Raw genomic sequence first — 19805 nt, forward strand, 5'->3', positions numbered from 1 at the left:
CAGGTGCTTGCACCAACCGCGACTTGCATAAGAAAAATACGTAGAATTCTCTCGGGAAATGCTCTTGTATTAACTTTTTGAAGCAGGACGTCAAAAAAAGAATATCTTCTTTAGAGATATACTCTTTCTCAAAACAAGCTTCAGCAAGTAATAGAAACCTACGCTTCGCATTGTTTATTTATGCATTTAAATTTCGTTTATTTACGTATAAATGCATCTCGAGTTTTCTTGAAATACACATTGAATATGTATGTGTATCGGTTTTTATTAACTACTATTGGCAAAAACCAAATTTTTTACAAAATTCCGATGCGTCGCCATTTGATTGCCATCGCTACACACACAAACGCATACACATGTGTATCAAATACCGTTGAAATCCACTAGGAGTGGATTTATAGAAAGGACCATGGAATTTCGAATAAATCATTCACGAAAATATAATTCGGTCAGCTATATTCGAAAACGTGCGAGTGAATGGTACCCGACGTACCGGGCCGAACGCTTAAGTGTTACGGCATTCAAATTAATGACTCGTAAATTAATGATTGTAAGTGCGAACGCCTGTAATGGAAACCAATGGCACGTGCCAAACGTAATTCTATTGTAATCTCGTGTCTCGCGCACCGCTCTCTACGCAGCTTCGATGGAAAACACTCTTAGGAGTTTTATTTTCCATGGTAATAGGATATTCTATTTTCCGTTATAGAACTTTTTTCCGATCAAAAAATGTCGGCTAACGACCTAACAACGCGTTTCATCGGCACGCGATTTTCCGAGCGATGTTAGTACACAGATCACAAATAAAAATTTCAGTCATACTTCATCCACAACAAAAAAAAAACGTGATAAACTTGGAGCCATTCTAGAATCGTCACATAAATTTAACGATATTTTTATTTTATACACAGAATTGTGTGTAACTTCAGACTTGTGTGTCTTTTTTTTTATTCAGTCGGAAATTGGGAAACTTTAACGAATTTATGCGACAGGAAAAGAAAGTTGTCTGAAGTTTGTTTCGTTCTTTTGAATTCCGTACGCGTAATGTATCGTTTCGATTATTCGGAACAGGCGTATGTCCAACGACCCTTCTCACGGAAGGTTGTCGTTGTTGTCACATTTCCAAGGCGCCAGAAAGTAAGCTCGAACATTAACCTGATAATGACGTAATTAGTTCCGAGATAGTTCGCATCAATTATCGATAATAGTATCATTTATTCGCCAGACAGGTATGTATTTACTTTATTTCTTTCCTGACTTTACTACTTTCTTTTCCCTCTTCCCAAACTTCTACATTTCAAAGAGAGGTACGTGAATTTATATGCAGCCCCATGTATAAAACATTATTAAATTCATGTGACAATTCGAAAACGATCGTGATTTATTCATATTTTGTTTATAGGACGACGTGAAAAAAAAATAAAGATAGATTTTTGTCATAGACATTAATATTAAAAATTTTTCAATTTTGCGTAAAAAATATGTTCTCCCAAATAAATAATTTAGATCTTTATTGCGCAACTGACTTTGTAAAAAATTTTATATATATTATTTTTATAAAAAATGATGTATATTTTATTGTATATTTTAATAAGGTATATTTCCTCTAATATTTTTCTTTTTAATATGCATTGTATTATTGTTAAATTAAACCGTAAACATATTAAAAAAACACCTCTTTCTTATGCGTTATAAATTTACATGCGCGTTAATTACGTTGTCTTAATGAGAAAAAATAAAAGTAATATTTTTATAACATAGAAATATAATTTAAAAAAATATATATTCTTTACATAAAATAATAGTTATCTTATTTGATACAAAATATATATTCCATGAATTAAAAACTTTTCAATCCACCGTTGATTTATGAAAGAACAGATTAATTGATATCGTTCTTTTTTCTGCCAAGAACAGAATCGAACAAATTCTTTACCACGAGTCTGTCGATTATAGCAAAGAATGGATCTTCATAACACAACGAATGCACGTGATTCTGCTGCCTCAGCATTAAAACCAACGGCAGCATCTCCTGTGCTTTGTAAAGTGCTTCTGAGTGCACGCTTGAAAAATCGTAACAGGGATACAAGAGATAAATGAAAATCCGCGCTTGCCTCTCGCGTGCGAATCCGAATCTTAAATAAGAAACGCGATCGATGTTACGGTTCGTCGTGGCTGCATAAATATCCCGAGAGAATCACGCGAGGGAGATCGACTTCGGGATATTACCCGTCAGATTTATCCAAATACGCCGTAAAATGCGGGCGACCGAAAATGCATCGCTGCAGCCGCGCAATCCTCGGACGCAACAATAAAACAATGCACAGGGTGGCCGCGGATTTGCGCGCGTGCTTGGCGTAGCGTGCGATACATTTAATGATTTAATCGATTTTACATCGATCATATTTATCGTGACGTATTACGTCAACAAAAAGTGTTTGTGCAGCAATAATTTCTAAATTTCAAGTGGTTGACGATTTTTTTCAGGGTTTTCACGATGAATGAAACTTTCGAAACTGAGATGCACTAAGATTTTCTTTTAATTTCGCATTACGAACGTTTTCCAAGTGGAATTTTACCTCGTAATTTTTTCCAGAATTTTTTACACCGAGAAAAAGACTTGACTTAAAAATCTATTTGCAGGATATAATTTATTTCACTAAAATGAATCTTTATTTAAGTAAAATTTTAATTTTTCGAATATCGAAATAATATGAACGAAGAGAACGTCACAAGTAACATTTATTGCTAAAATTTCGATTTTTTTGTCACTGTGTACTCACTGAGAAAAAAATCGGGATATTCAGAAGCAAATATTATTTGTAATATTTCTTTCAATATTTATTAGTTATAAAAACTTTGATAGCGATGGCAGAATATGCATTTCTGTAAAATAAATTTTATTTGTCTTATCAATTGGCTTATTTGCTAGAAATAAAATTTCATTTTGCAGTATTTAAATAAAGATTCATTTCCATGAATTTTATATACCACGAATGAATTTTTAAGTATCTTTTTCTCAGTTAAAATATTTAAGTTATTAAAATACCATTTTTATTAAAAAAAAAAAAACATCGATTTCGTATTTAATCGAGATATCTACGCATACCAGAAAAAATGTACTATCTTTAGTAAAAGCTCGAGGCGCATTTTAATAGCATATATTTTTATTTCATATAATAAAAAATTTAATTGCTTTTGCAAAATATATGTAAATAAAAATATTTGTTTACGCTACTATTTAAATAATTTGTACAAACTAAAAATTAAATAGTAAAAAATACGGAACAAAATCATTTAATTAGTATAAACAAATTATATTTAATTAAACAAATTTCTCCTATTTATACGTATTTCGTAACTAAATTTTTTGTTACGCAAAACTCGAAATATTTGGTTGCTGTTAAACGAAACCCTTAATTAAACAGCTTTTGCTCCACATATTAAATTTTTTCTCTACTGCGAAGTTATTCGCGCGCGCGAATTTACAGCCACCCCGTATATATATATGCGTTAAAATCTAAGCAGAGAATTTTGAGAGCAGAAATTTTCGTGCTCGCGCGAGATCCGAGCTGAAAAGTCGCTTGGAAACACACGAACGTAACACGTTTCGCAACTGCGAGTTTTTAACTCGAGTATATGAAATCCGTTTCCAGCTTGCACGCAGACGAGAGAGAGAGAGAGAGAGAGAGAGAGAGAGAGAGAGAGAGATGCGTAACGCGTCTTCCCCGCGTTCGTCTTCGACAAGAACGTCGTTGGGGACACGCTCCTCGCGTCGTCTTGGCGCAGTAACCTAACATCCCGAACGAACGACGAAATAAACGCGTTAATGCAGTATTCGCGAGTATGCGGCATAGAGATGTACTCACCGTGCCCGATGCCACGGTACCACCGTCGTCGCGTTGCGCGTCCTCGTCTCACCGCTCCCCTCTGCTCCACGTCGTCGCTCGTGACACACACGTTCACACACATACACACGGACGAGCTTGGACGAGGCATCGCCGGCCGATCCAGACCTGTCACGTAAACGATGGTTAAGGGAGTGCGTACAATAAATGGAACACAGAATGGAGAATAAGGAGCGGTTCAATATATATTGAAGGAAAACGTATGAAACGTAGTTGTTATTCCATGCATTGTGCCGGCCGCGAGAGCTCACCTCCGGTATTCAGCCACTCGTGCGCGTCGTCCTTGGAGCAGACGCCGTCTCAGTCGATTAGAACCGTCACGTAAACGCACGAGGCGATAACACCACTGTCGGCGATCGTCCGTCACATCGCGCGGCGTTACCGAATGCTTGAACGCGAGCACGATACGCGACAATCGTCCGCTGTGCGTGCGAGCGTCCGCCATACTTAAACGTCACGAACGCGCGATGACTCCTCGCGACGACTCCTCGCGACAATCTCGCGCGGACAACTTCACGCGGCTACACGCCGCACTTACCGCACGGCGACGAAAGTGCTAGAACGCTACGCCCGCGAGGCTCGAGTCAGAGTGACGCAGCGACCCCGACCGACCCACGACAATGTCGAAGCGCGAGTGATTATTTATCAGATTCTTTATTGACACGACGAGAGCTCACCTCGACGTTCAGTCAGTGCGCGTCGTTCTTGGGGGCGACGTCGTTGGAGCAAGCTCCGTCTCAATCAATTAGAACCGTCGACTCACGACGCGATTATATCAATACGACGACGTCGACGTCGATCGTCCGTCACATCACACGGCATTCCCCAACGCGAGCGCGACACACGACGATCGTCCACCACCTCGCACGGCATTCTCGACGCTCGAACGCGAGCGCGATACGCAATGATCGTCCCCCCCGCGCCGGCTACCAGTCACCTAACGTCCGCCATACTTATACGCTTGTCGCGAACGGCGCAACAGACGCGCGACAACTTCACACGGCACTCTCGCGGGGGACACGGGGTCGCCCGCACTTACCGCACGGCGCGGGGTTCGCTGGACTCACTGCACGGCACGGGGTTCGCCTCGCTCATTGCACGGCGCGACGACGACGAGGATGGTGGAACGCGAATGTGTTCTCGAAGCAACGCGGTGATGCTGACCATCGTCGAGGCGCAGGTGACTATTCATCAGATTCATTATTGATACGAAAGCTCACACCGATGCTCGATCAACCGTCGCTCGTCTCCGGCGGGATTCTAATTAGTCCGATTGCTTTCTATAATAAACGCGCGGCACACAAGGAAGAAGCGGGAGAAGCGACGTGCTTAGCCGCCGAATAATCTCACTAATTGTAAAATTTATAGGACCGTAAGGCCGATTAGACATTGATAGGCGATCGAAATAATTGTGAGAGCAGTCGTGAGATAGTACTTTGAGTGCTGGGAATTGAAAACGAGAGATCCCAAGTTCGAATCTCAATCGGCTCCGTTAATTTTTCGTTTCACTTCAATAATCGAAGCAAAACACGTATGTGTCCTTACGGCAATAACAACAACCGCTACCGGCGTCGCAGCTCGAGCTCTGCTATTTCAGTAAACACAGAGGTCTTTACAACATCACGAACATCGTGTCATTATTTTAGCTACTCGAATATTGATAGAAGAAAGATAGAAAATAGTTTGACGCACATCGGCGTATATCAACGTGGCTCGTAATCGAAATACGGAATGTACGAATAACGTGACGGTCGCAATTATGAATCAAGCCCCAATTATGAATCAAATTTGTGAATTAAATATTTTTAGTCTACACGATCCATAATTTTCGACAGAATTCTATTTTTAATTTTATACAGAAAACATGTGAATGAACAAGACGCATGAAATATAAATACCTGAATTGTAAGTGATATAAACTACAACTTAACCTACTCTCTGATCATCATAAATGCTTTGATTCCGGGAGCAAATTAATTGTTTATTAACTGAATATAAAAAAATATCTTTGCCTGTACCTGAAATCTATCAATTACAAAAATAATTTTGTTTATAGCGGTGCATTAAAAAAAAATAGTTTCTTAACTAAAATATTATTTAAATATATCTACAAATTGTTTTTTTATTTAATCTTAAAAAATTTTGATGTGCTATTGAATTTTTGACTAAAAGTTTATTATTATTCATAATTTGAAATAAAATTATAAATAGAATTCTGTCTTGAATTTTATTGCAAATTATAAATCGTGTAAAGTGAGCTTTACAAATATACATACATATATATTATTAATAAAGTTACAGAAAAATTTAAATTTTTTCTGCATTGCTTAATTTTTTTATAATTATTGTAATACAAAATCACTCTCTCAATCATTGTTAATATTTAAGGACAAAAAATAAAAAATTACTTTCAATAACCTTTCTAAATATCTCTATAATATAATAATTCCTTGAAATTATGATAACACGATGAATTATATTAAATTAATACATTAAACATACAATAACATACAATAAAACGTTCATTAATATGTATTAATGTAGATTTCGTTATGACGATGCATAATTAGGATAGAGAATCCTAAAACAAATTACCGATATTTTTTTTATTAAAAAATATCTTTGATGTGATTTTATACAATTTCAATTTTTTTTTTTACTTTCAATGAAAGTACGCGTAAAAAAAGAGGGCAAAAACCGACTTCACAACAAAAAACTTTTCTTTAATTTTAAAAAATTTATATTAAAAAAATTTTTTTTGCTATCAGCATGAAATCGTTTTTTGTTCTCTTCATTTCTATGCGTATAATTGCGTAGAAGAATTTAAAATTCTCTGAAGTACAATTCAAAATTATTTTCTAATAAAAAAATGTTGGTAATTTGCTCTGTAGCATTTTCTTAAATCTAAATATTTTAAATATTTTTCCAAGAGTCAAAATATACACTCATAAGGCCAATATTCGATTTATTGAATATATAATAACTTTTCTTTAAAACAATAAAATTAACAACCTGTTTAAATCTTTTCCATTAAATTTACATTAATTAATGAAAATTTTAGTTTTATTTTATCTTATTTTAATCTTAAATAATCCATAATTGGGACCGTCACGTTAGTCGGATTTTCAACTTCGACTCGGTGAATATTTCCGAGACATGCTGTCCTCGTTTCCTCGTGGACGGTCCAAATGGAACCAACTCGTTCATCTCATCGCTCGTCGTCCTCGAGCGTTTTCTCGTCTACTCTTCAATATCTCAGGTATTTGGAAACGTATCTATTTATATTGCGAATTTCCATCGCTCTTTCGCGGCCATTTTTACCTCGATTTTCGCCTCGAATCGCGCCCGTATCGTGCTCACACGCCTGCCCCGAGACCGGAATTTAATCTCGTAAAAAGGGGGCACGTGGGAGATAGAGGCGACGCGGGACGAGCTATGAAATCTGCGGGACGTGACGTTGATTATTTCTGCGATCATCGGGACGCGCCGCGCCGTCGAAAGCGTCTCCGCCAACGGTCAATACGTTCAATCCGCCGTCGTTTATGACGCGTGTTTAATTAGCAAATTTTAATAGGGGAAGTCGTTTCTCAGGGAGGGAAAAAGAATGCCGTCTGTCATATCACATGGATTATCGATCGCCGTTTTATTTTCGCGAATTAAACGAAAAGGAAGAACAACGCGCGATTGACGAGAACAAGATGCCGTCATGAAAATTCTTTTTTCTTTCCCTCGATTCATCTCTCGACGTGAGAAATGTGCGTTTGCGCCTATTCCCTTTATTCGCGATTAATTCACACCATTAAGGATGGTATTTAAAAACTGAAGGTTTTTCTAAGGGTCTTTTTTTGTCCTAATTAACAACAAATCAATTTGGTCGCAAATGTTCGAAATTTGGACCTAAAATTATCTTAAAAGAAGAAAACAATGATGACAAATTTGATTTATAATTGGTTCTGCAGCGAAAATTATTACATTGTGCTAAAGTTTTAAATAAATAACTTATAAATGAGTAAGTGGATCTAAATAAATTTTTGCACGAATATTTAGAGTTTTATTAGTATATGTAAAAATTTTGATTTAAATGGTATTGCTACTTCCCCATCAATTTGCAAATAAGTACTGCAAAATGCGATTTTACATAAGAATCAAGAGTAAAAAAGTTTAATAACTTTTAAATTAATAAGTAAATTTTACACAGATCAAACGTAATATTCAAACGTAATAGAATATTCTACAAAATTCTTATATTTTTGAGATATGACACATTGTACATTTGTAATCAATTTTATTAAATTACATTCATTCATTATGTTTTTCATGATCTGATTGTATTTTTATTTTCCTATTTCTATATTAATTAATTTTTATATTAATTATTTTTGTTATAAATTTAATCTTAATACTCCATATTTTGTTCCATGTTTAATCATTATATTGTTTTCAGCAATTAAGGGGCTCTGTTTTTATCGTTATTTTAATAAATAACAATATCCTACCTATCTATAATTCAGCGCACACACGCGCATGTCGATTTTTAATTCGCGAGCAAAATGCTTTTGCTTCTCCGTTCTCTCCTCTCCCGAGTGAAAAAACCCGCAGGTACAAAGTACTAGAGTTTGGTAAAATTATTAGCTTAATAATACGGAAACGTGAGGAGCTTTATTAACGATAAACAGCGCTGTATTCGCCGCGGACGAAAGTATTTGAGCGCGGCAGCGGCATTAATTCAATTGCATCGGGACAGCAAATTCCATAATGAAAATGTTTCACATATTGGTTAGAGTAAATACGGAACGCAGAACTATGAATTAACTGAAATATAATATAGTATCATTGATATACATCGGGGTCACGTATGCGCTTGCCGCGAATTATCGTTAAAAGATGGGAAATCGCAAAATTCATTGTATCCGCGGAATATCGACGCTGACAATTAACCGTTTTAACAGATGTATATCATGCGTTATTTCATCTGATTGACAATTCGTTGCCCTTTCCCATCAATTTATCTGATCGTAACTGAAATCTCGCGTCCCGTCGGTTTTTATTCAGAGAAAAAAAAAGAAGGAATGGCGTTTGCGCGTATTTTATTATACGTTTCATCGTCGCGTCGTCGAGGTTTGCTGGCGTGTATCGGAATTTCGTGGAACGATGTGAGGGGAATTTGGCGAAGTTGGACGATTCAACTCAATAAGGGAAAATCTGAAACTTGGGACACACGCGAGCACGTATCCAATGTGAAAATAGATGTGTCAAGTGCGACATAAATACCTCCGCCGCGCGCGAACGGCCAGCCGATAACCGCCTATTTTTAGTCCTTATTTGCAGGCGTCCCGCGCATAATATCGATATTGCAATTTCTGCCGGCACAAGATACTAATAGCTGTTTTTCTGCGCATCTACATATTGATTCGCGGACCAGCACATGCACAATGCCGCGGATCGTGGTAAAGTGTGTAGATGGAAATATGAAATAAGAAAATGGAAATAAGAAAATTTGTATTTGCTGAATCACACAAATAGTTTTGCGAGAGTGGAGAGAGAGACGGACAGAGAAGCGAAAAGCGAGAGAGGTCTCTTTTGCATTTTTCCACAATTGTGCGAGGAAAGATAATTGTACTAAAAACGACGCGTTACAGCAAATATTCTATCTAAATGCTAAAAGTGTCACTGCAATAACCACACTTGGTGCAGTTCAATTATGAACAATTACGGTGAAATTGCATTTAGTAATTACATGTGTAATATGCGAATAACTTGTTTCCGATTGACCTCAGTGCAACTTAAAGTTCTGAATGCACAGCGCTGCGTTCTCATTTGAATTTCTAAACGCAGGGTGGGGGAAATGTGAAACATTTTAAAAAACATTTAGATATGATAGCGAGCAATTTTCATGAGTTTCTACGCTTGTGGAAGGTCCGCATGTTAATTAAGTAAAGAGCAAACGAGCTTTCGTCTAGTCTTTTTCCTTTCAAATTTTCACGAGAGAATCCGGTATCTGATAATAAGCTTAAATAACGAGGTACGTCATTATCATATCCCTAAATTAAGAGATAACCGTCGATAACATTTAGAGCAAAAGCTCTTGAATTGAGAATCCATATAAGTACATAAATTTCAAAGTTCTGTATTTTCGTACCGTTCAAATTTCACGTAAAAGTTCATCAAACGTCATAATATTATTTCTTTCGTTAGAGGAAACACAAAAGACGTTTTAATTAGTTTGTTGAAAAAAAAAGCTTCTCTTGTCGCATCTGGTGAAAGCATCTCATTTTCAGCAACGTCAAGTGCTTTCGGCTTTGATTTCATTTTACTGTCTTTATAATTTTGTTGAGCTGAATGATTTTCCCTGGAAAAAGGTTTACTACTTTATTTAACTACTTTATTTAAGTAAGTTAATTGCATTTTAACGCTGCTCGTCTTTGTTAGATATTATTCTAGACTTTACTGTCGCGACGTTTCCTTATTGCCTTTCGCCATCGGCGCATTTTCGTCTTTAGGTATGACTTCCCGTGTTACTTCCTTGCAAATTATAAGAGATGTTTCCGCTTAATATCTTTAAAATGAAGTCAATGTAGTGTTCCAAACTTCATTCACTGCAAATTAATTGAATTTTGTTTCTCTAGTCGATTTTATCGAAAAATCTAATGTAGAAGCGTTGAAAAATAAAAATTTGCATTCGGATAGCCTTGCTGCGGCGCATTGCTTTAGTACAATTATTTTTTCAATGCAAAATTTCTTAAATGCAAATTTAATACGTTACGCCGTATCTAAATATATTGATACACATCACTGAAATTCTGCCTCGTCGGGTCCTACCGTTTGTTTTACTACTCCGTTCTAGTATGGTTTATGCACCGGCGTCTACCGTTACTTCGGTTTATGGAACTCCGTCAGAAACGATTAGCGAAATAGCTCTTCTGTGATACGAACTGTTATCGATTAAATGTATATTGGTTCTATCATTGTTACTAGGCGCATTGTACCAACGATGGTGCGGATAACTGTGCAATCTCTTGTGGGATTGTTTGTCTCAAATTGCGATATTAGTCCAAACTAATGATGCAAGTTCTAATGGGACTTTCCAATCATATTCCAGTTACACATGTTTGATAACGACGCGAAGTGTCGCAAACTTCAAAATAGCGATGTGCACTGCACGAACGTGATAAAACGCTTTTATAATTTATCTAAATAATATTACTACATTGAGAGAAAAATTGCTAAATTTTAATTAATATTTAATTGAATAGTACTAATGAAATAACAAATGTAAATATATATTTATTTAGTACAAGAACCACTAATTAATTCAAGTGTCATTTTTTCTTAGAATAGATATTTGTGTATATTATAAATAAATATTTTATTAATATTATTCGAATAAACATGAAAATTTAGGAATTTTTTCTCTCGCTGTAGTTAAATTTTAGCAAACGGGAAACATATTAAAATTAATACAGAAGAACAAACAAAAAGTTAAATCTGTTTTTTTTTAAGACAATTTTTTTGCATTCTAACGCTCCACGTCATGTGGATTTATTTAGATAGAGATTATTCATTCAAAAGTGATTCGCTATTCTATCCATTTTGTTCACACGGTGTTGTGTCGATAACACGTAAAGCCAATGCGTTACTCTTGTTACCGAAATTTACGCGGTCGACGGAGATATTGTACGGGTTGACGATACACTTTAAAAACAGAATGAAGAGATCTGCTCAACCCGATGCAACGTGCTCCGTCCTTCAATTGATTCGTTACGAATTTATCTTTGCACCGCATCCACATACCGAAGTGCGCTTCAGCGTTTCTTCCTGAAACGAATATATTTCCGCCAAAGCACAATAGTCCTCGCAATAGCCGACATTTTTTGGCAATTCTGAAAGCTTATCCGATTCTATTTCGGCAATCTGGACACCCATTGCCTACCTGCAATATTGTTGTTGTTCCACCCGTCGCGCTCCTTTTTTCGAGTTCCATTTGTGCTTGTCACGCACTGTCAAAAACACGCCCGGAATGAAATTTCTATCACGTTCTTTATTCCATCGAGAACATACATCCATTTTAATTTTACCTCGAGCCTTTGATTCTTCCCCTTTTTCCCTTTATCTTGTTTCATATCTATTTGTTCAGTTTTGATAGTTGAAACAACTATGGAAGCAGACGCTGTTTGATGTTGACGTCGCGCATGATTTTTAGAAAAGATGATATGAACGACGGTAGAGTTGTGTCGTATTTATGTTCTGTGTTATAATCTATCTCAGATTGTCTCAGATTCTGAGTTACGATAGTTTTTCTCAAAAATTGTAGCATTTATATTTTTCATAAATATAATATATAATAAAATTATAAAATTATAAAATATACAATAAAATTATTGACTTATCTAACATCTGTCTAACAAAAAAAAAAAATAATAATAATAATAGTGGCCTCAAATATGTATATGCGCGTTATTTGAAAATGAATACATAGGCTGCCTGCCTTCGAATTTGCGGCACGTAGGTATGTCGCGTGCCGTATGTAATTTCGTAACAATTTCTCGTTTTCCTCTAGAGTGAACATCACGATCGATGCAATCTCTTGATAATACGGCCCAATGGTCACACTGTATACGAAATTGTCTTCACGACAATGTAGGATATTAAGCCTTATCCGTTTCACATTTTGTTCTGGGTCACCGCTTCGATCTGTACTTAATGATAACACTTTCGAAGAGACTTCTTTTACAGAGATTTCTTTGTAAGAAACCCGCTATATCAAAAGTCTTCATGAAAGAAAGCTGAAATAGTTTACTTGGTTTTTCAAATAACTAATTATATTTAAAAATATGTAGGACATTTTTTTAAGTATTAAGAAAATTATGAACTAATTATAAATTATTTTATATTGCATTTATAGTGGAAAAAATTTGGTGCTTTCTATCTGAATAAAAAATTCTTTCAATAAGAAGCAGAGAATTAATAATGAAATAATAAAGAAAAACTATTTAAAAAATCTGAATTTTTTTATTTGAGTACTTTAAATATTCAAGATAATTTGTATAAAGTTTTGTTGCGATGCAGGGATCAGTTTTATAAAGTAAACAAAATTTATTTATTTACAAAATAACTAAACAGACAATTACAATAAAACTTTGTATAAATCGTCTTAAATATTTAAAGTACTTACACAAATATTGAGATTTTTCTTAATGTTGTAAAGAATAATTTTTAATAACTATAAAAGTATAATCTTATTCACACAATTTTCATATGTGTATAGATTATTTGAAATGTTAATATCAAACGCATTTAAAAATTTTTTTATTTACTTTGCATGGACTGTACGTCCAATACATCCTTAACAATACAACATCGCTACAACTTCGTGCAAGATATTAATAAATAAAAAAAAAAGTTAAAAGAATTAAAGTGCAATTTCTGTCACAATAAATGTAACAGTTTTGTGCCTTGCATTCATACTCGTTCAGTTTCACTGATCCTGCCAGGCTGTCGCAACAAAAGGCAATTAAGATGTTACTTTGTTACCTTTGCCCCCTCGACGCTGCGCCTTCTCAATTTTCCCCTCACGGAGATTTCCGTTTAGTCGTTTGGGGCGGCGGCGTCACCATTAAACTTACTTTTCCTCTGCGCGAGTAAGAGGACGGATGAGAACCTGTCGGCGAGAGGCGGATATTGGAATCGCGATATTTTCATTCGTAAAAGTTCGGAAGCGAATATATCCTTCACGGAGAGAAAAGTTATCCGTCTATGAGTGGCGAATGTTCCGGAAATGACGTGGCGCGGTATACGAACTTGAAATTTTCGGATTAGCGGGATCGTTGCCGCTAATATCCCGCAGAACTTCGCGCGCATTTGCGTATAAAACTCATTCAGCGTTCGAAACTACGTACAGGTGTACATACATGCACGTCGCTGTTTGCGACGAGGTTTTATATGAGAATGTTACCAGACATGCTCGACCTCTATTTCTTTTTTTTTACACTGGACGCAAATGGCTGGGCAACACACGCAGCTATAAAACATTTTTAGTGCGCCAATGAAAATCTGCGTTTGAAGTAAAAATTTTTGCGTCGCGCTGCATTGCAATAATATTTGGATCTCGCAATAAATCACGATTTTACGTAACTTCTTTTCGCATTTCGATATGATTCCTCTTTTCGGAAATACCGAGAGAGATCCATAAAAGATTTCTCGTTTCGCGAAGATCGAGGGAAAAAGGGCTGAAAGGGCGCTTTCGCGCGAGCGGCACATAACGGTCATAAATTGCGGTTTATGAGCTATACGCTTTGACGTCCCCCTTTTGTTTTTGATTAACGTTTTAAAATGCTCAACGCGCGCATCCCCGCGCAAATTGCCATCAGAAAGGATCAACCGGGAAGTCCGCCAAGCGGGCCGGGTCAATAAAGTATTCGGCATAAAGAACGCGCATTTGTCGGAGAATGTAAATTCCGTTTGGAGAGTCGCGCACTCATTGCACGACGCGGCTGTACCTGCACTGCGTCGCGTGTCGTACGTACGTACGCTGTGTGTACGTTTACCCGGACGCAATATTTGCGTACTGTCGGTCTTTGAGAGAACAGTACAATGGTCCTCGTTCAGAGCATCGACCGCACGACGTCGCGCCGACAACGCGAATAAACCAGCCCCCGACGCAGCTTCCAACTAGAATTAATTCGTCTCTTGCCGTAATGACCGTCGAGCGTGTTGCGCATTATTCATCAGGACCTCCGACTCGATCGATCTAAAATTATTTTAGCCGATTATTCCAAATAAAGTAGAAAGTCCCCCTTTGAATGGATGAAAACCTTCTAAAATTTTCTCTCTCTTTCTCTCGTATATTATATGGTTTTGAATTAAAATTATGGTAGACTTTTCAATTAATTATATTATTATTAAAAATTTTGACGGCAGATTCCTTAATGAAGTTGTAATCGATGTTTCCTTTGCGACCACGTCAAAAAACGATTAATACATAACTTTTCAATTTTTTTATATTATGTGTCTTTAGTCTAAGTGTCTTAAATTGATCTCAGTTCTTCCTTACTTCGAAACTTATCCTATTAATCCTCTTGGGAGTCAGAAAGCAATTACTTTCACAGCCACTAAACTATAGTTTCTCTCGGACATGAGATTTCAACAAGACACTTTCAACTTTAATTGGAATCATCTGCCATTTATATTTGTCCATTCTTTTTTCTGACAAAATGTTCTTTCTACATTCACAAAAATAACGCAGTAACAGAACAGATTGCATTTCTGACGTCATGAATTTAGCTGGACGAATAAAAGCAAGTTGATTAATGAAAAATCAAATATAAGTAGCCTATAAATTATAAATTAATTATAATTAATAGTCGAGTTATAAATAAGCGTTACCTCTTCCAGACACTTGAGAAGATCGGGAGGCATTAATCGTAGGCGTAACGTTAACGAAAATTCGCGAGTTTGTCCGACGTCAGCTCATATTCGATGAAATTCCTTGCTGCTTGTTTTGCGCAGTGTCATTTTACATCGCATTAACGGGAAAATAACAGAGAAGAGTAATGAAGAGAACGCCGGCGCAGATTTTCTTGCGACCGTTTTTCTTCACCGCCTTAATGGAGGACGTCGTGTGCGCGCGCGGGCGCTAGATTATTTGCGAAACAGCTCTGGAGAGCAAGAATCTCGTTATGACGTTTCTCGAGTAACACTTCGTTACTCTTATGCAGTGGGTTTCGGTCACGTATTTTCATTTGCCTTTTATTTAATTACTCTACTTATCCCCTTTGTCTCTATCCGACTTTCTTTCGGTGGTGCGAATCTCTTTCTCTCTCTTTCTCACTCTGTCGTCAGATATTTATAAGCCCTTATCATGATAGTCACTTTGCCTAGCCATCACTTAACCAAGTGTATAAAAACAGAAAGTTTTAAATGTTGTGTTAATAAATTAATTGACAAAATTAATCTCTTCATGCTCACAGTGCACAAACACGACACATAATATCGTTTTTGTCTGTACTCTTCTGCAACAGAATATTTAAATATAATATAAAAACTGATTAAATATATGCAAGAACTTTTGCAACCGATTAAAAGCAAATCACAGCTCAGATTTTCTTTTCTTTTTTAAGAATTATTTCTGGCGGCGCGCTATAATTTCTTCCAGCGAGACTTATTCCCGATTAAAACGGATTCGCAGGACGACGGGAGCGAAACGCGAGCTTTCTCCGCACGGATTTTGCGCCCTTATCATGTCACGCCTCGTTATCTAGCAAAAGTGGATGAGCCGTAATCTCGCGCTGCAAGAAAACGGGACCTGTTTCGTTCCGTTGTAGTCTCTCTTTGACGTTGCAGGTGTCATCGCGCACGAAGATAATACCGGGATATGCTCCACCTCCAGTAGAAACTTGCTTATTTCTCCTAGCATTTCCAATGAGGTTCGCAGTGCTTTGCCTTAAGTTCATGCAACACGCGCGCGCGCGAGTATTATTTCTGACGTAAATTCGCATTATTTACTTAACAGATAATTTGAAAACGATAAACGAAATTGTGTACGTTATAAATTTTTTAATGAAGTATGCTAATCAATTTTTATGAGAGCTCTTTTTGCAAACTTTAATAAAATTCCATTATAAAATTGAATTATAAATACTGTTTTTAAATAGTTTTTTTTTATTTTCTCATATTTTTAAATTTTCTAATCTCTTTGTTGTTTTTATGTACATCCGCCTCATTACTTTAAAAATTTTTATGAAAGAAATAAACTATCCGATTTTAAATAGAATCCTTGTCCACGTTGTTTTTATCGTTACACTCACAAATGTAGTTGCAATTGCATTAATTGCGTCATTTTTCTGAGCATAGACCTCGCTTTAAACGTTTCCTTTAACGTTCTTAACCGAAACAGTTTCTCTCTATGTACATATATTCTCTTTGCATATATTAATTTTATTAAGTCGCTCGTTAGCAAACAAGAAAGCGTAAAATTATAATGCAAAGGCAGGAATACATGCATTTGTTTCACGAAAATGAATTCCATGTAAGAACGCGAATAAATGGAATAGTAAGAAAAAAGAAGAGGCTAAGGGACTGTTGAAATTTAGGAAATGTAACGTATTAAACTTATCGATATGTAAATTTATTAAATTAATTAATAAATAATTGTGGCGTTTTATCACACCAAGTTCTAAAGACTAAAAAGATTCATTCAATAGAATCGCAATGATCTCGCAAATATTGAAGAAAAGAGGTATTTTAAAATAGACAAAGAGAGCGCTAAAACCAGCAAAAGCCTCATAGATTGAGTTAAAAAAGGGAATCGTCGTTTACAGCCACTGTCGTTTGATGTTGCAGGTGTCATCACAGGCGGGGTGAGGCATCGTCTCAGCTGCGGCTCCGCATCCGCCCTGAGCTACGGCGGCGAAAAGTACGGTAGAAGCGGTAGGTCTGGCGACGGTAGAACCGGGGGCGGCGTCAGGGAGAAGGAGGATGACACCAAGAGTGCGGAGAACATGTCCAGGGGGGTTTTACCCTCGAGGCAGAGCCTCTTGGACCTCGTCAGCGGTAAATTCATGGGCCGACACACACCCACTCACCACTACTACTATCAGCAGCAGCAGCAGGTTGGTTATCGCCTACGATCGCACGATAAAATATTCGTTTCACTGCTGCACACGCCGGAGAAACGTCCCGGGGAGGACACTTCGCGCCGGGTGAACTCACCCGTATTGAGCACTTCGACGTTGCCAGTCAAATATTCCTCGAATCCTCCTGAATCTGATTTTTTGCGGTTTTTTAAAATCATTTATGTTGAAAGAACTGCTACATGGCAAGAATTTTGCTGAAGTATACACCGAGAAAAAGAAGTTGTTAACTTGACTAAATTTTTCAACTTAATTAAATTTTTTTTAAGTATTTATGCATTTGACTTAAATACATAAACTTGAACTTTAGTTTAAGCATTGAATTTAACTACATATAAATTTAATTTAAATATATTGGTACTTGAATTGAAAGAATTTCAAGTTAACAATTTTTTTTCTCGATATATAAAAAACTTGGTTAGAATATCAAAACTTTTTGCCGCATTATTATCAAGTTTGAGCGTTTTATATTAATTATTTTGAGTTTTATATCTAGCTAAATTTTTAGATATTTCAGCAAAACCATTCATTTCGGGTAAGTTCCGTTGAAAAAAAAATTCCTTAGAATCTCTTTTAGAGCTTCCAAAAATTATCATAAAGTTTCAAAGTTCAATTTCTCTAATAAATAAGTTCTATACAAAAGTATTATTTATAGAAAATTTCTTGAAAAACGCGGTGACTGCGAATAAATTTACATTGCTATATAACCGACACATTACGAGAGAAGCAAAGAAAATGAGAACGAATAAGAAACGGTAGAAAAGTAAGAAAATAGAGAGAAAGCCAGGCGCTTTAAGCCAGCTGAATGCTTCAATAGGGTTATAGCTACGAAATAACCGACATTGTATTTACTTTTGTAAAAAAAAAAACAAAAAAAACGTCATGCACGCATGTCTGAGTTTGCAGGACAGGCGCGTCCTTTACTAAACTATTCGACGCGAAAAAAAAAATTTACCAACAATCCCGCGAGCGGATAACAACGTTCGCAGTATCCGTTTCATTATGCGGGACAACCGCATACGAGCTATATCTTGATGGTTCGAACATTGCCCGAATAAACTGACGTGTGGAAAATATGCGCGACGAGGATCTCCGGGAGATGAAAAATAACCAGAACAGCTTTACATTGCCCGCGCGTGTAACCAGCAATTAAGCGAAATACGATGAGTGTATTAAACAACCGCATTGTCGATCGTGATGGCTGCGCGCAAAATAACGAGTTTCAGTGAAGTTAACTTTAGAAAAATTAATTGTATTGAAAATTTAATTTTTCTGATTAAACAAGAGAGATTGATGGTCATTTGTGCCATTGTGACGTTCCGTACATTTTACGGCGTGTTTGCACCGCATCGCATATTTATTAATATACAATATTTATAAATATTACAGTTAATATACGTTTATATTGTACATTTTTGCGAATATTAAAATCCGTAATAGTCGCGTTTTTTTTGCATACATGAACTATCGTCTCGCGACAGTTCGTACATCCTAATTGGTGTAGGTGTATTCTGTGTCGCAGCGATACTTCAGCTCGTCACGGGACTCGCTTCAGGGGGGATACGTGAATCGGGGGGCGAGCGAGCTCGATCTGAGCCGCAAGCCGAGAAGAAGGGACCACCTAAGGGGCAGATTCAAGCTGCCATATACAGTTGCGCTTACGTCCTCGCGTGACCAATCGCACCTCCACACACCGGCATCAGTCAATCATCTCAGCAACAGTAGCTGCAACGGCACTGAAACGTGAGTACTTGATTGCCGAGCAATCGCGAACGACTGATTTCAATTATATCGTCGGGTATCAAGTGCCGTTACGTATCCCTCAGAGCTATTCTTTTCCATATTTCCGATATCGAGAGGAAGAAGGATATTCGCAGAAAAATTCAATTTGATGCTAATTTCCCTTCTTATAGAGAGGTCAAATCCGCGATGAAAATTCAGGAAAATGAATATAACGAAGAAAGTAAAGGATCATAAATATTCAGGCGACTTCTTGGAGGCTTACTTAATATCATGGCGGCGTTTCTTGCATTTTTAAAGATCGCTTAATTGTACTAAGATTTTTTTTTTAACAGAAATATCTTCGCGCGGGATTGCGGAATTGTCGGAATCAAAATTGCGGAAAAATCTTCCTGTAAGCGGTGGAAACTTTTTTTTTTAATTAATTTAGCGAAGCCCCGTGGCGTGTACAAGGTTGCACGAACTCTTTTCAGACTGCTGGGAACATTCGATGTTTCCAACATAGCAATTTTTCACATTGATACGCGAA

At 36.7% G+C, this 19805-nt stretch overlaps 2 protein-coding genes across 6 annotated transcripts in view; one reads left to right on the forward strand and one right to left on the reverse strand.

The window, feature by feature from the left end:
- LOC105195643 overlaps positions 1 to 4666 on the reverse strand; it is a 133524-nt gene extending 128858 nt beyond the window's left edge. The window contains exons 1-2 of one of the 3 annotated variants that reach the window (XR_005574532.1): positions 4160 to 4456; positions 3870 to 4016 (exon numbers count right to left, since the gene is read on the reverse strand). Coding sequence is in view for 1 of the 3 variants with exons in the window: in XM_026136425.2 (XP_025992210.1) it covers positions 3870 to 4016; positions 4160 to 4353 (341 nt within the window). In the remaining 2 variants the exon portion in view is untranslated. Of the gene's footprint in view, positions 1 to 3869; positions 4017 to 4159 lie in introns of all 3 variants that reach the window. The other 2 variants (XR_850714.3, XM_026136425.2) reach the window with 2 other exon arrangements.
- Positions 1 to 19805, forward strand: part of LOC105195636 (cyclic nucleotide-gated cation channel alpha-3) — a 180021-nt gene that overhangs the window by 74911 nt on the left and 85305 nt on the right. For all 3 annotated transcript variants that reach the window (XM_026136417.2, XM_026136416.2, XM_039448141.1), the window contains 2 exons: positions 17247 to 17515; positions 19041 to 19279. In XM_026136417.2, the coding sequence (XP_025992202.1) occupies positions 17247 to 17515; positions 19041 to 19279 (508 nt within the window). The remainder of the gene's footprint in view (positions 1 to 17246; positions 17516 to 19040; positions 19280 to 19805) is intronic.

This window comes from Solenopsis invicta, chromosome 4, assembly GCF_016802725.1.
Source record: "Solenopsis invicta isolate M01_SB chromosome 4, UNIL_Sinv_3.0, whole genome shotgun sequence".
Classification (NCBI taxonomy): domain Eukaryota; kingdom Metazoa; phylum Arthropoda; class Insecta; order Hymenoptera; family Formicidae; genus Solenopsis; species Solenopsis invicta.